The sequence below is a fragment of the Poecilia mexicana genome, unplaced genomic scaffold, assembly GCF_051168715.1.
Source record: "Poecilia mexicana isolate PSO_F unplaced genomic scaffold, ASM5116871v1 scaffold_6, whole genome shotgun sequence".
NCBI lineage: Eukaryota > Metazoa > Chordata > Actinopteri > Cyprinodontiformes > Poeciliidae > Poecilia > Poecilia mexicana.
The window spans coordinates 22,637,763-22,654,134 of NW_028263375.1; the positions used below are offsets into that span (position 1 = coordinate 22,637,763).

The 16,372-nt window shown below is 39.5% G+C and overlaps 2 protein-coding genes across 3 annotated transcripts; one reads left to right on the forward strand and one right to left on the reverse strand.

Moving 5' to 3' along the window:
* Window positions 1-22: 22 nt before the first annotated feature.
* Window positions 23-9,990, forward strand: prmt7 (protein arginine methyltransferase 7). The gene is made up of 17 exons (XM_014969587.2): window positions 23-328; window positions 1,668-1,704; window positions 2,004-2,153; window positions 3,021-3,129; window positions 3,699-3,811; window positions 4,777-5,006; window positions 5,081-5,261; window positions 6,327-6,454; window positions 6,552-6,690; window positions 6,768-6,851; window positions 6,941-6,988; window positions 7,435-7,524; window positions 8,142-8,303; window positions 8,669-8,743; window positions 8,958-9,118; window positions 9,269-9,365; window positions 9,487-9,990. Exons 1-17 carry the CDS (start codon window positions 234-236, stop codon window positions 9,643-9,645), a joined length of 2,058 nt encoding a protein of 685 aa, XP_014825073.1. The 5' UTR covers window positions 23-233; the 3' UTR covers window positions 9,646-9,990.
* Window positions 9,991-10,132: 142 nt separating this feature from the next.
* On the reverse strand, window positions 10,133-16,275 carry ciapin1 (cytokine induced apoptosis inhibitor 1). Of its 2 annotated transcripts, none has more exons than XM_015013228.2 (9): window positions 16,212-16,275; window positions 14,533-14,695; window positions 14,110-14,253; window positions 13,448-13,527; window positions 12,203-12,371; window positions 12,022-12,095; window positions 11,221-11,342; window positions 10,930-11,011; window positions 10,133-10,837 (listed from the first exon to the last, which is right to left on the reverse strand). In XM_015013228.2, exons 2-9 carry the CDS (start codon window positions 14,687-14,689, stop codon window positions 10,727-10,729), a joined length of 939 nt encoding a protein of 312 aa, XP_014868714.2. In that variant the 5' UTR covers window positions 14,690-14,695; window positions 16,212-16,275; the 3' UTR covers window positions 10,133-10,726. The 2 variants fall into 2 exon arrangements, with proteins under 2 accessions (XP_014868714.2, XP_014868712.2); XM_015013226.2 differs by having other exon boundaries at window positions 12,022-12,098.
* Window positions 16,276-16,372: the final 97 nt, after the last annotated feature.

Consider the following 16,372-nt stretch of genomic DNA (forward strand, 5'->3'; position numbering starts at 1 on the left):
ATCTGTAATAAACTGAAGCTCTATGCTGACATCTAGCGATGAGAAAATATACGACGCTCTTTGACACGTGACAAACTTTGGTCACGTGACCATAACAGCAAGTGACGTTTCGTTCCAATATGGTGGCCTGCATGGATGCAATGCTGTGTTAATAATCCTGCTAACATTTTGATTTGTAGTGAATAATTCGACTCAAATCAGCTTTTTTCCACTCCTCGGACGTCCTGGCGGAGATGAAGACCTTCTGTGGCAGAGCGAACCCGACCACCGGAGCTTTGGACTGGGTGGAGGAGAGCGAGGAGTACGACTACCACCAGGAGATAGCCAGGTGGGTCCAGGAGCGAGGCTGACGGGACGGAAACTATGGCGAGGGGCCGATGTGCTGCTGCTCTGATAATACAGAGGCTTAAAAACAATCATATATGAACATTAAAATTCACATTAGAGAGGACATTGTCGGTTATATCTGTTAAAAAAAAATCAGTAAGCATTATTTAATAAAATATTAAGTTTGAATTCGACCCAGCAATACCAAGCTCTGACTCGTTTTGCTTTGTAATGAGATAACCAGAACATTTATAGTCGATAAATAGTCAAACCTTGATAAAAGACGAATTAATTAACTTTAAAAATAGCACGAAAACACTCTAGATTAAGTAAAAAATAAACACTTAGAATTTTAAGTCATTCCAATATGGTGTCTGAAAAAATGTTACGTTATCAGTTACAGTTTTTATTAGTTGTAAAAAAAAAAAAAGTAAAACCTTCTTTTTAAAAAAACCCATTAAACAGATAGTTGATATCTCCGGTGGTCTCGTACAAAAAGAGGTTCTGGTTCAGGTATCATTCAGGTCAAAACCGAGATTGTAGCTGATAACTACACAGCTCTGGAAAAAAATTAAAAGACCAGTTTCTCTGATTTTACTCTTTATAGGTCTATGTTTGAGTAAAATGAACATTGCTCTTTTATTCTATGAACTACTGACAACATGTCTCTGAAATTCCAAGCAAAAAATTAGTTTGCACAAAATGAGAAATGGTCAAAATTACAAAACGATGCGGAGCTTTCAGACCTCAAATAATGCAAACAAAATGAGTTAATATTCATTTAGACACAACAATTCTGATGTTTTAACTCAGGAAGAGTTCAGAAATCAATATTTAGTGGAAAACCATGAGGTTTTTAATGGGGTTCAGTGCAGTGGGCTCTTCATTTTCTCCAGATCTGTATAGGTTTAGAATGCAAATAAAATCCAAATTATCTGTGGCCACTGAATTAGATCATTATTTTTAAATGTATTTTCCTTATTATTTCTAGATGTTAAGTATCAGGTGAATAATATAGTGGAGATGCAGCAGATTATTTATGACGTCAGGTAATGTTGAGAAGGAAATATAATTCCGATTTCTAATTTTTCATTGATAGTTGGAGGCTTACCAGATCTACGCATTGATTTAAACAATAACCTGTATTTTTTTTTTTTGTTCCAGATAAAACAAAACAAAACAAAAAAACAGACCCAAAACAATCCAAATCTACAGGGTTGATATCTGAAAGAGAAATGATTTTGCAACAGTTCTTAAAATGTCATGATCGAAGTGTTGTGAGATTAAGACACTAAATAATCCTCCGCATTAATCTGATGGTGTTTATGTTTCTGTTTCAGGTCCTGTTATGCCGACATGCTGCATGACCACGACAGGGTGAGAACTCCACACACATCGCTGCTCTCTGACTGCGTTTAACCATCCATGCAGCGACTAATAGTTGATTAATGACGGCATAGATGGTCTCCGTATGGTGTATGAATTACCTCATCGTTTTGTCTTTAGAGCCTTTTTAATCATCTAAAAACCTATTTTATCCACCTGAACTGCATTATTCGGCAAGGAAGTTCAAATCGCCACGATTTACAACAAATATTTTCTTATTAAAAGTATGTTAAAAGAAAGTGTTTGGTTGTGTAAATGTTTTTTGCTTGCGTAATTTCACTCCCTTTCAGAACGAGAAGTACTACCAGGGCATCCGGGCTGCTGTGTCCAGAATAAAGGCTCGGGGCGAGCGAGTCGTCGTCCTGGACATCGGGACTGGAACCGGCCTCCTGTCCATGATGGCCGCCACTGCCGGAGCCGACTTCTGTTACGCCGTGGAGGTACAGGAATATTCTCTGTTTGTCCCGTAAAATGTCAGCAATTGCAGCAGAAGTTCACTGAAAATCAAAGCCTACAAAAACAGTTTCTTCATCATTTGACCTCTGATGTCATTTTACCTTTAAAGTTTTGTCTGTTCTTTGTGCTTCATTGCATTTTGTGCTTTGGGTTACATTCTTGTTTAAAAATTGCCTTTATAAATACTGTTGACTTGATGCACTTAAAAAAAAACAACACATGAACTTCTAGTGGATCAAGCAGATTTCCAACCAAGTGGTTTTTCACTGAAACTGAGGTGTTTTTTTTAATATTGCATAATGCATAATTGTTTTGAAGAGTATTCCAGACTTGTAGTTAATCTTTTTACTTAATTTTTCTCAATAGTTTTTTTTTTAATTCTTAATTTAGAAATGAGAAATTTAAACAACACTGGCTTCACTTCGGTGTTTGAAAGAACAAGAAGAAAGAAAAAAGAAATCATTACTGCAAGAACACATAATGTGCAGCATGAATGTCCTTTTTTTTGTTTCAGGGATTCCATGTCAAAGTTTGCATCTTTTTATTAGACATTTGGGCAATAAAATGTAGTTTCAGGGCTGAAAAAAAAATCTTCAGCAGAGGAAAAGTTTGTGAAGTGAACAAAATATTGACCTGAAAAGGGACAAAAAAATTCTGGTTCCTTAAACTTAAAGTATTTATCTGAAAATGACTGAAAAAGCAGTCAAGTCCAAGTTGAAAGAAAACCTTTTAAAGATTTCCTGAGAACCACTGACCAAGATCACGTCACCGACACTTTATGACGAGCCGAGTGCTGCGCGAAGCTTTGCTCTTCCTATATAATTGCAATAAAACGTGTGGATTTTCTGCAGGTCTTTAAGCCCATGGCAGAAGCAGCTCAGTGCATTGTGAAGAAGAACAACTTCTCTGACAAGATCAAGATTATCAACAAACACTCGTCAGATGTGACTGTGGGACCAGGTGAGAGAGAAGAAGAAATACACAACTCTGCCACATCTGCTTTACCGATTACTGATGTCTATGTTAGAAATGCTTTTATACCTAAAAAAAAAAAAAATTAAGTTGTTAAATATAGTAAGGATGGCTGCCATAGGATTTGTAAATTTAATTGAACTCAATAATGGGTTATAACAACTTTTATGTACAGTAAATGTCCTAAACTTGCCTTTACTGAATCTGCTGCATCGCCCAACCTTAGTGTTCAATATAAACTTACCTAAATCACTTACATTTAGTTTGTCATTTACTTTTGAACTAAGCTGAGGAATGACTCGCTTATTATGTTTTTTGTTGTAATTAAATTTACTCTTTCTAGAGGTTTAATAATGTTCAAACCTGTATTTCCTTCTGGAAATATTTGCTGCCGATCCACTTATTTAACCATAACCTCTCAAGACATTTTTGCGAACTCATCAAAAGTTGTTTCTAAAAATGTGGGCGTCTGTTTATTATGAGGGAAACTAAAAGCCGTTATTTTTCTTCTTTCTCAGTGGCTTCATTTCATAAATATTCTGGTTGTGTTTTAACAGACGGCGACATGCAAGAGAAGGCCAACCTGCTGATCACAGAGCTGTTTGACACCGAGCTCATCGGGGAGGGAGCTCTGCCCAGCTACGAGCACGCTCACCAAAACCTGGTCACGGTTCGTCCAAAACCTTCCAAACTCAGTCCGCTCCTTCGCTGCTGCTCAGACAGACGAGCTCTAATGGGAAAAACTGTGAAAGCAGAAACGTATTAGAGGCCATTTAAGCTGCAATTGAATTCTTCTCTCGCTCATACATTCATTATTCCCACACAAACATTTCCTCACAAATAGAAATGGTATTGGTTTTAGAAATGAGTTAAAAACCATCAGTAGTTTCTAGAGAAAATGCTAATTGTTTTATTCAGGTAACGTGAAATAAATTTTAATAAAGCCTTTATATAATTACATGAATGCTGAGATAAAATTAATAAATCTTCTTAAAAGAAATCTTTAAAAAAATCTGTTGTTTATGTTTATTCTGTTTACAGTAAATACAGTAAAGTATAGTTATTGAAGATGCCTTAAATTAGCATTTTGTGCCTCTTTGGAAGCGTTTTCTCATTGGTTCAGGTGTTTATGTAATTGGCCAATGACTGTCCACCTTGTTGCAGAGTAAAGGTTGCTCTGTGGCCAACAATAAGTAAGATGTGATCTAATTTCTCTTCAACTTGTTGTTTCATTTGGCCTCAGAGTGAAGAAATTAAGTAAGTTTTTCCTCGTCTTTTGTTTGTATGAATATGTAAGATATTTTTAGGATTTCTGTTTTAAATTGAAGCTTAGCACCATTTAGTAAATACATGATATGTTGAGTAAAATATTAGTGCAGATAGTTTTTAGAGCAGTATGTCCATTTTTATACCACCTGCTATTGGAGATTTCTTTCTTTTTGTTTTTTTTTTATTCATGTCAATGGCACTTTTCCTGTAGAGGGCGCTTGGAAAGTATATTAAAGATTTAGACCTCAAACTTTTTTTTTTTCTTCATTTTTGTCCAGATGAAAAATGCCTGCACCTTTTTATTCATCCATCAGCTTTTCATTTAAACCTCTTTTGGCTCTCTGTGGTTTCTCTCTCTGTGTGCAGGCGGGCTGCGAGGCGGTGCCTCACCGCGCCACCGTCTACGCCCAGCTGGTGGAGTCGGAGCTGCTGTGGAGCTGGGCCCAGCTGCAGCCAGCGGAGGTGGAGGGGGCCCGTCTGGTCCCGCCGCCCGCCGTCGGCCGCTGCGCCGGCGCTCACTCGGTTTGCGACGTCCAGCTGAGCCAGGTCTCCCCCAGCAGCTTCACCCCGCTGAGTCCGCTCTGCGCCATGTTCAGGTAGAAGCACCTTCTGCTTCTCTCTTGTTTCCGTCACGCAGTCGCTGCTCACGCCCGTCTGCGTTCCTTCCCAGTGTGGACTTCAGCAAGCCGGTCAGCAGTGCCTTCCAGTCCCACTCCACCAGCTTCGTGGCTCGGGCCGGCGGTCGGGCTCAGGTCGTTCTGTCCTGGTGGGACCTGGACATGGATCCCAGCGGAGCCATTGTGTGCAGCATGGCTCCCAGCTGGACGTACCCACAGCCAGCGAAGGCCCCAGTGAGTAACTGGTCAGAGCTTCAGGAGGCAGATCTGTCCAGAGCGACGACTCTAAAGCTTGTTGGGGGCAAAAGATGTGCAGAAGATTTAAGACACACGAGTTTAACAAACTGAGTTTAATTTGTTGCCGTTTCTTAAAGTGAGGGATTTCAAATTGTTTATGCAATGAATTGATTTATTTATTGCTCACCTTTTTTGTCTTACCAGCTCCTCGATGTTTTTTGTCGACAAGTTTTGTGTTTTTAACCTCCATCGATTGAAGCAGTGGAATCAAATGCCACACCTTCTAGTTAAATATTAATTGTTGGTGTGTTGTTTTTATTGTGACTTTCTATAAAATTAATTTCCCATTGGGACATAAATATCTGAGTCTGAATGTGTGAAACTTAAGGTCCGGGGTCCAAATCCATCCCACCATAGCTTTTTTTATGTGGCCCTCTAAACTCCAGAGATCTTAAATATCATCATATCAATTAAATCAAAGAAGTTTTTATTTGTTTACTGCCAAATTACAGATCAGTCCGTCCAGTTTTTCACCATTTTCAGATGGTTGAAATTCATGCAGAATCAACACATTCACACATGTTTTTTGTGTGAGTGCATAATTGTGAGTTTATTGCAATTTCCCACAAGAAATGGTCAAAAATGTATGGTCGCTAACTCCCGCCTGCAGGTGGCAGCATTCCTTACTTCTAGCACAACGCTCCCTGAGCTTCATGTAATGTCAAGTTGTAGTTTGTGATCAGGGTGGTGATGAGTAACAAACATTTTTAAAAGTAGCTCTACAAAATCAGTGATTTTGATTACAAAAAATTCACAAAAACAATCTTAAAATCCTGGACGGACCGGTCAGTGTGAAATGATTTTCAATATTACGTAGTTTATACAAGTCACTGAATGCAGACAGAGATTTTCTCCATATTTTAACTGTTTGTTGATGAGTTTTATCAACACATCCTGGCAAAACTGGCCGTTTGAGAACATCTGTGATGTAGATTTGGCCCAAAATGGAAAAACCAGCGGTAAGTTTCTCCAGTAAATCCGAGTCCTGCTGGTGTGTTTTAGTGGCGGGATCACTGGATGCAGAGTGTTTACTTCCTGCCTGCAGAGCGCCAGGTGGCTGAGCGAGAGGAGCTCAGTCTGACGGTCTGCCATGACGACTACAGTCTGTGGTACAGCCTGCAGCCTCACAGGTCCGCTTGGACAGCTTCGCTTTGTCATTACTTCCCCTATTAATCGACGTGTAGCGTTTACCTCAGTTCAGTGAACCTCTCTGTCTCGATGTTTCAGTCTCCAGGACGCCCAGGCTGCGACCCCGCCGCCTCGGCCGTGTTGCACCTGTCAGGCTCACCTCGTCTGGACTCGGCCTCGCTTCGGCGAGCTGAACGACAGACGGCGTACGGGGAGCTACGTCGCCGCTCTCCGCAGTGTAAGCGAACGCCGTCGTCATGGCCGAGCGTGCACGGTTGCGTTTGTGTGCGTTCATTAAAGCGGTGGTCCCTCCAGGTCCTGAGCGAGGACAGCGTGTGTCTCTCTGTCAGCGATGGAAGTCTGCTTCCTGTGTTCGCTCACATGCTGGGAGCCAAAAAGGTACGGCAGCTCCTGCAAACCAAATGTTCCTGCTCAGATTCTTGTATTAATATGTTTTGGGGTTTTTTGTGCTCTTGTTCCTGACTCAGGTGTTCAGTTTGGAAAACTCCAGAATGTCCAAACAAGTTATTGAGGAGGTAAAACTACAAAGTTATTGTCTGGAGGCTTTTGTTTGGTGCCAAATGATGTGATGGTGATTAGTAGAGGGACATCTTAATTAGCTCTTTGGCTTGTCAGCAAGCTTTGGAAAGCCCTGGTCTTTATTCATGACCATAATCAGTTTAATTCAAGGCGAGTTGGAGCTGGAATGAGTCCAGAGGCATTTGAAGACTGGAGCTGCAAACTCCTGATACACATTATAATTAACCCTCATTTTCTGGATGCTTTTCTTTCTTTTTTTTTTTGTTTTTTTTTGTTACCTAAACCTAAATCAGGGGTCAGCTACCGGTACCCTCCAATAAAACGTCTTTGTGGTCAGACCTGTTGAATAAATGCTACATAATCGAAACATTTTTTTTTTTTTTTTTACAAATGCATGTAGAGAAATGTTAACTTGAATTAATTTTGTTAATTTAATCTGCAGGTGTTGGAAGCCAACTCTAAGAAAGGCGGGGTTGAACTGCTGGAGATCAGGCCTGAACAGCTCACCAGTCAGGACCTCAGAGGAGAGCAGGTGCCGCTTTTGATGACGATCCCGCCGTGCAGCAGAACATTTCATTTATTTGATGATTTAACAACAGAGCAAGGGGATGAAAACAGTCGTTTTTATCAGAAAAAGCATCTTTCACTCTGATCTTCCTCTCTGAACATCAAGCTAGTACCAAGTTGGAAAACATATGATAAATTCATTTTTAGTTTTTATTTGGTAAATGGGTCAAAACGCAGATCTGCCATATTCGTCGTCTTTCACTCTTTTGGAGTTTAGTAGAAATCTAGCTATATATTTCTTTGATGGATGAACAAGGATAATCTTGTAATCTCTCTTGGATTCAGGACTTCATCAAACAACCTGCAGTCATTTTCTTCCTCCGTTTGGTGTTTTAGTCCTCAGATAAAAAAATAAATAAAAAAAAGAAAGTTTGGGCTAAAATAATCAGACAGCCAGACCTCAAATAAAAACAATTTACAGCTCTATTAATGAGTTGTTTTCTGTTTATTTTCTGTCCCATTTAAAGCAAAGTAATCAAAAAGTAACTTTATTAACGGTTCATTTATTTACAATAACACGCTACAAGACCCGGTTATGTTTTTAAGTTGACGATCTAAAACCTGGGGTTGCGCCTCCTGCAGATTTCCGTCCTGATGGGGGAGCCGTACTTCAGCACCAGCCTCCTGCCGTGGCACTCCCTGTTCTTCTGGTACTGCAGGACCGCTCTGGCGGGCCTCCTGCGGCCCACTGCCACCATCCTGCCCTGCTCTGCCTCCCTGCATGTTGTAGCCGTGGAGTTCCAGGTCAGACAGTCGAGCAATTGATCAAATATCATCCAAAAGGCAACACAAGTTGTTACCAGAACAATTCAGCTTTTATGCATTTCAGTTTTGAGTCGTAGAAACTTGATGATCTGAGATGCCAGAGTGCGACTCGGTCACTTCTAAAAAATATATATAATTACTTTAAAGTTATTTTAACGTGCTAGTACTAAATGATATCTCTGACTTGTATAATTTTGAGCTCATTCCTAATAGAGCTGTTCCTTTGTTTCCTTTGAAAGACTTCAGGTGTTTCCGTTTTTGCTGAAAACTGGCAGGACTTAAAATAAATTGAAAGCGAATCCATTAAGATTTTGAAATAAATTATTGTTATTTTTGTTTGTTAGGATTTGTGGAGAATAAGAGCGCCGTGTGGAATATGTGAAGGCTTTGACGTCACTCCCATGGACGAGATGGTGCAGGTAAAGATTAAAATCGAGGTCAAACAAAAATTTAACAAGTTATTCATTAGTAGGGTGATGATTTAATAACAGTACCATGTCAAGGTGTGTTTTTGTATTTGAAAATGTGCGCCTGTGTCTTTAAATCACTCATGAGAGGAAACAAAAAGTGAACAGAGTTCATAAATCTGAGCTGAAGTTGCAGAAGGTGGGTTCAGGCTGTGTGTTTCCACAGCGCTCTCTGGATTTCCGCGAGTCCCGTGAAGCGGAGCCCCACCCGCTGTGGGAATATCCATGTCGAGCTCTCACTCACCCCACCGAAGTCATGACCTTTGACTTCACACAGTGTGTCCCTCAAGAGCCAATCAGCAGCCAGGGCTTGCTGCCTTTCATAAGGTAGAATCTGCTTCCTTCAGCTTAGGGCAGAAAATGTTTTTTTGAAACGGGTTTGTTGACGTTTTAGTTTAATTTTCTTCTACTGTTGCTTAATTTATCCAGAAGTTAGCGCTTGGTATTTCTGTTGAACTGCTTAAAAATCGGTTTCAGGACGGGTCGATGTCACGGTGTTGCCTTGTGGATGGACTATCACCTGACTGATGATGTCACAGTCAGTGGGGGTCTGACTCAACCAATCAGTGAGCAGGTATCTTCTTCTTTTGTCATCTGTGAAAGCATGTCAGGAAACACTCTTTAAAATAGTCTTTTTCAAATCATCAAAATTTGTCCGAAATCTGATGGCAGGCGTTTCTCTGTTTTCCCTGCAGGGAGACTGCGAGTGGAGTCGACACAGGAAGCAGGGAGTTTACTTCCTCAGGTCGGCGTGGGACAGTTTAGGTGACGGCAGGACCGGCGTGTCGTACAGCTTCACGTTCGAGCCCAGCTTAGGAGACGTCAAGATGGACTTTAGCATCACGGGTCACTGATGTGAATCCAAAACTGACTGAAAAGGTTTTACCTCAAGTCTCTTATTTAGAGCATATTTAAATGCTCTGTGTGTTTACAGTTGCTGTAATGACAGAAGTTACCGTTTGCCTTTTTTTTAACGATACGTCAACATCAGGAATTCTCAGGGCCGAACAGGCTTTGATATGGAGACGTCAAAACCTCCTGCACAAGTTACTCTCTCCAACAGACCCACTGTTGTCTTGTTTTATAGTGAAAATCAGACATGGACTCGTTTCTGTAAACTCTTAACTTTACACAGACGAAGAAAGCAAAGTTTGGAACACAAAACAAAAAAAAGAGTGGAATAAAACAGTAGTAACATCTTTAGGTGCCCTGAGAGTCCAATATGTTTCCACAAAGTTATATCACACAATCGTTAAAAAGACAGATCGGTTACTGACAGGCATACACTGCTGGCAACAGCAAAGGACGACAAAACCTGAAGTATCAAATCTCTACACCACATTCTTAGGGTTAAATCCAAAGAGTTGGTCTTAAGTTTATTTGTAATAAATGACAGAAAGTGAAATGATGCCTTCATACATAAATAAGCTTCAGTTCAACAATTTCAGTGCAGCTTTCTGCGTTTTGATGGAGATCACTGCTCCAGCTTTGATAACGTCGAAACATGATTTAAACCCCCAAAAACATTTCTATTCTGATTAGTTTTAATGAATGAAAAAAAAAGACAACTGAGGTAAAAAGTTTCATTACTAGATTGCCAGAAAAGATGCTGGTTTCACACTTGCATTTTCTTTTGACCCATGAAAAATCTGGCATTCTCTCAATTCAGGCACCAAATCGCATAGATATATTGATCGCAAATTTCAAATTTTGAACGAGTTGTTTAGGTTCTCGCTTGTAAAACAAATGACTCTCCTGTCCAGTCGTGGCGGCGTTACGGTGCCTCATGGGAAACAACATTGCAGTGGCATCAATGTCAATATTTATGGTCTACTGAGAACCCCCAGAGGAGCCGACGAGTTCTGGGTGGAAGGAAAACAGAGGAATGTTAAATGTCCTGAAGCGTGAGCAGCAGAGAAGTGGAACGTTTTGGCTTCAGGCGTCTGTCAGCGTGTTGTTGTCCAGGACGATCTTCTCCCCCGGTTTGAACGCTGGCATTCCCAGGTATGGGCAGCTGGCACAGCGGAAGGCATCACCAAGGTAACACTAGCACAAATAAAATACATCAATATTATTTTAATAATTTGGAAACAGGAGTCGACGCTTTGATTTTTTTTTTTTTCCCCCACACTACTCACACTTCCACACGCAGACTTTGGTAGGTTAGTTTTCTGGCTCTCTTTGCTCTCCTGCTCCAACTCTTCAGCAAGCCCACATGTGCTGCACAATGACAGAACATAATAAACCATATTGAAATATTAACGGTCTGAAACGACGTAGTGAAAATATATCGGATGTAGATACACCTGGAACTCAAACCAGCTTGTCATCTGAGAGCAGCCCAACCTTTGACCTCTCTGACCTGACGGCTTAGAGCTTGAAGTGAAAAATGACCTAGGAGGGTTTTAAAACGTAAGGCGGGACCTTACCAGTTCTTGCAGGCTTTTTTCTTCTTGCCAGTTCCTTCTCCGCAGCTTGAAGCTTTAAGAGAAGCTGCGTCCGGCTTCTTTAGGTCGTCCTCATCGAGCAGAGTGTCAGAGTCCAACAGATCCTGCAGCAAACGGAGCAGCGTGGAGACAAACCGCATCAAGAGGCTGCAGCTACTTTATTCACGCTCGGTTTGTGGAAATAGCCTCTGATAAACTAATAAGTATGTTGCTATAATGTTGCACAATTTTACACTAAGTTTATATTTCAAACATCCCTCAGTAAAATGACTCATATTTACCATACTTTATATTTCACATCTAAACTCGTCTTAAAATTATTGTTGGATAATTAGCTTCATGTCGTCACTCTACGTCTGTATACAGTAAGCCTCTTACTTCTATTTGGTTCTGTATTATCCGTAATTTTTCAAACTCAACTCAGGAAGGTTGCTGTGTTTACATGCAGTATTTTCAGCTTCTTATTCAAACAGCAAAACAAGTCAGAAACTGAACAACAGTCCAATAATATGACTGAGTCACTTAAAAATACTCCAAAAATGATGTGCTTCTTTCGTGCAATTAGGATTTTCAGCTGTTTAAACCCAGTTTTAACAAAATGTCATTAATAAAGTCCAGGCTCTTATTTCCAATACAGCATTTTCTGATGATATTTCAGAGATTTCTGTCTGTCATTCTACTCATGCTCATTCAAAGCTCCTGGCTTGCCAACACAACTCGTTAACCACAAATTAAATCATACCTGCAGTGGTTTTTGAAAAATCGAATTGCCTTTGAACTCACCACGTCATCGTCATTCATGTCGTTTGCTGACAGCATCCACATTTTCTTAGTGTTGGGATCCAAAGCTGGTTTCTCTGCTAAACACACAGATGTTAACATTTATAGACATTAAAATGACCAAATGCTGCTAAAGCTGTTATGAAGATGATGACTGAATGAGAGACTATCTTTATAAACTTACCTGGCTTCGGTGTCTTTTTCCCAAACGACAGTTTGAGCTGGCTGGAGGATCCCACCTCGTAGTTGGGTTTGGAGGCAGATATGCGGACCCTAGTCAGAGTGTTTCCTTGGTAACCAGTGGCTGCTCTGAGGGTGCTCAGTGCCTCCGGACTAAGCTCTGTTTTACTGACCTGAATAAAGAGACAGCAGGAGGGTCAGCAGATCTAAGAGGGGATTAAACACAGGTGACCTTGTGATTGTTTTTTTTTTAAACCTGTTGATTATTTAGAGGTGTATTGATAGCTGTTTTTTCCAGACTGAGTACAAATGTGAGTACTTCAGTTTACATACTTACTGATTCCAAGTAGTTAACAAGTTGGTGCTGAAACATCACACAAACACATTTACACAGAACAAGCTGGCTCTTCTGCTTTATAAGCCCAGAGTCCCAGCTGACTGGTAAATAAAACATGACATACAGTGTTGCATTCATTTAAAATAATAAAAGATTTACATTCTTTACAAGTTTCCTTGAACATACAACCACCAAACATTTCAATTAAGATATAAACTAACAAAACAATAAATTTTAGCCCTGCATCTCTATGGTAGCAGAATTGTATGCTCTTCTTCATGTTTGGAGTTCTGTTGGTTGTGCTGTGCTGCAGCCACCAGCATCATACTCTGAATGCGTTTTCAATTCATTGTTTAGTTTACCTTTATCAAATCACTCGTGTTAAAAGGCTCACATTTCGCCCCTCCTCTTGAGAGACTGCTTCTTTTTCTACTATCCTTTGTGTTTTTCTTGAAACTTCTCCAGACTACAGATATTTTGGCTCCTTCTACCATCTAACTTCTCCCACCTCCATTATTAATAATAACAAAAATCAGCCAAAGAGTAGAAAGAAAGCAATAAAAACTCAGATGCACGAGCTAACTTACAAACAACTCGTACTCTTCCACTATCTTTCATCTCTTAATCCAGCCACCCTGTAGTTGACCTACATGGTGAGTACTTGCAGAGGGAACAAACTTCAGAAAAAAAAAAACAAAAAACAAAACGAACCAAACTAGGTTTTAGCAACAGTGTAACCACGAAACCACTGAATTAATTCTAGTCACGGCTTGATATTCTTATTTAAACTCAGTTTTCGTTCTCTTTGGAGTGATGGCATCTATTTGGCTAATAACTGCCATGTTCATCTCCAGTATAATCACAGTAGATGATAAATTGGAACATTTTACTGAACCCTTGCTTTTCTCTCACCTCTGTTACCGACATGAAGCCAGACAACTTCAGAGCCGACATGAGTTTCTCTGCAGTTCTCATCGTTTGTGCTTCTGTGCCTGTAACACAAACACAGTTCATTTAGAGAATGGATAACACACGATAACCAATCTCGGGCTTTTCAGCAGGATTGTGTTTATAAAAGTTGTGCTGTACGTCTTCTGGTAATCTAACATTCCTAATGATTCTGAGGCCTGCACCATAGTAACACTTTAACACATATTTAGCACCTTTTCAAACCAATATGAATGGAATTTAAACCTGTATCATGTCAGATATGTACTAATTTTTTTTAAAATCACATATTTATATTGTAGCACAGAATGAATGCAGCATTGCTGAAGACAAATGTCATCCAGACAAGAAATTTACATTTACGACAGACGCGAAAAAGCTACTTTCTTAGTTATAAATCTTACTGGATGCACACATTGCAAGTGAAGGATAACAAATCCAGTTTGCCAGGTGCCCTGATTTCTTTTTTATTTTTAAGTTACACATGTAGTCGAACACTATAACCCCCTGGGTATTTCAAACAAAGATGGCGGACAAAAGGGTTTCTGGTGAGGCTGCGTTAGGCACAGAGACCGAACTCCCAATAAGAGACTAGAAAGCAACTTGAAAGGAATGATTCATCTTACCTGTGACTGGTTCATCCAGGAGCAGCTTCCCACCAGGTCTCAGCACTCTGACCATCTCGGCTAAAGTGTCTGGACTGTGGATGTAGGAGCAGTCGGCCAGAAGACAGGAGAGCACCCAGTCAAAGGAAGAAGCTGCATGAGAGGCTGTGATGAAGAAGGAAGAAATACAGTAAAACTTTCTACTCATGCCTTCAACAGAAAAATTTTATTGTCTAGGCCTTGTTATATTTTCTTTGTTCATATATATCTGATTTTAAGATATCAGTCCCGTTAGAACTCAAAACAGGGTAAACTTTACTAAAAAACTTGGCCATAATCTGGATGTTTCAATACGGAATAATCATTTTAAGGACGAATACATTGATGTTTCGCCAGTTAGACTTAACTGGGTTGAATAATTAAATTGGTGGGCGACTGACTCACAGAGCGACAGTCTCTCCATGTTCTCCACGGAGACTTTTCCATCTGCACCTACTGCTGCCCCAAGTTCCTCAGCATATTGCTTCAAGGTTTCTGGTGTTGACGGCTGAGTCCACACCAGCAACACTTTGTCTCCTGCTTTGACGCCAAGGTCGGCCATTATTTCCTGGGGAAAGATTAATTAAAGTTGGTCAAGTTTTACATTTTCTTTTTAAAAAAATGTGATGATTTACAAATCACTTTAAAAAACAAAAAAAAAAAAATTGGAAAATTTTCTAAAAAATATGGTAAGGTTGCGTCACAACATTTAGGACTCAATCTGAACCTGCAGATTGGGTTTCAATTCTTCATAATATGTCAATACCTTTAATTATAATGTTCAAGCAATACAGAAACAACACAAAGGTAGGCAGTATTTATATATCAACAAAACAAAATAGCGGGAGAGGAAAATGACAGGCTTGCTGTTCTTTTCCTTGATCTGTCAACATCGTCAACCACCAATTTTACATCACGTGGCCCTTCGAGCTCAGACCAATATCCCAACGTAGAAAAGCATGACTTTTTCAGGTCACTCCATCAACTGCATTATTTCCAAGAAGGTTTAATTATAATTAGCCTTTAAAAGTTATATGCCACCTTTACAGAAGTATATTTTTGTTTGTAAAAAAAAAAAAAACCCTATGACTAAAATATAAACCCTGGACTTTCTCAGTTTATGGTTTCATCTTTTGGGGTTTGATATTTTTTAATAATTGTTTTATTATATGTAAAGCACAGACTCCTCAACTAGACGCCGGTCAGGATCCAGATCAAAATGATCAGATCAAACTGGCTCCAGATCCGTTTGTAGATCAGCTTTTAGATTTCTGAACTCCAATCTTGTGAAAGGCCTCAAGCCTGAAATGTCTTATTTAACAAATGCATTTTCTAAACAAATACAGGAGAGTGTGCACACTTTACATTTCTGCTTCTCTCTAGCACCCAGGTGCCGTTTGGGGTTTCCAAATTCTGTGTGTGTGTGTGTGTGTGTGTGTGTGTGTGTGTGTGTGTGTGTGTGTGTGTATATATATATATATATATATATATATATATATATATATATATATATATATCAAATAATAATTACATACTTTTTAATACTGCTCAGATTTGGAAAGATGGGAACTAGAGAATGATACTTATCCAGTATATATGATGGTCCCGACTACAGTTCAGAATCAATGTGTAAGTTTTAAATACGGCTTTAGTGTTTGGTAAACATTGCTAAATTATGTGAAGCATTGACTCTGCCCTACAAATTAGCTAATGGCTAATGTACAAATAAAATCTTGAAGATGAACTGACCAGTTATCCAGAATGTTCTCCGTCAACTGTGTAACAAAGCCGCAAATTAAAATCCTCACTTGGTGTAAACCGAATACTTTTAGTATCAACAATGATACACCAAACTTATCTTTGGTGAAAGTCTTTGTTACTAAAAACCGACGCAATGACGCAGTTTGTAACCATTAGCGACACTTCTGAGGTTTTTTGACACGTTGTTTAGACAGTGAGAGCCCGGTAAAGTTCTACCCCAGGAAAAATAAATAAAGGTTTCTAGTTATCGATGTAAAACACCTCCAAGAAGTAACTTTAACTAATTAAAATAAAAACTAAAAGGATTTCTCTCAACGACTCACCTGCTCTTCTCACGGCACTTACACAAAATAAGTCGTTTAAGTGAGTTGAGGGGGAGTGTTTCCGGTTATTAACTTTCAAAATAAAATATTTTTAAAAGTTTAACATTTTAAAGAATTTAATTCAAACAGAGATAATGTGGTGATGTATATTTATTACTAAA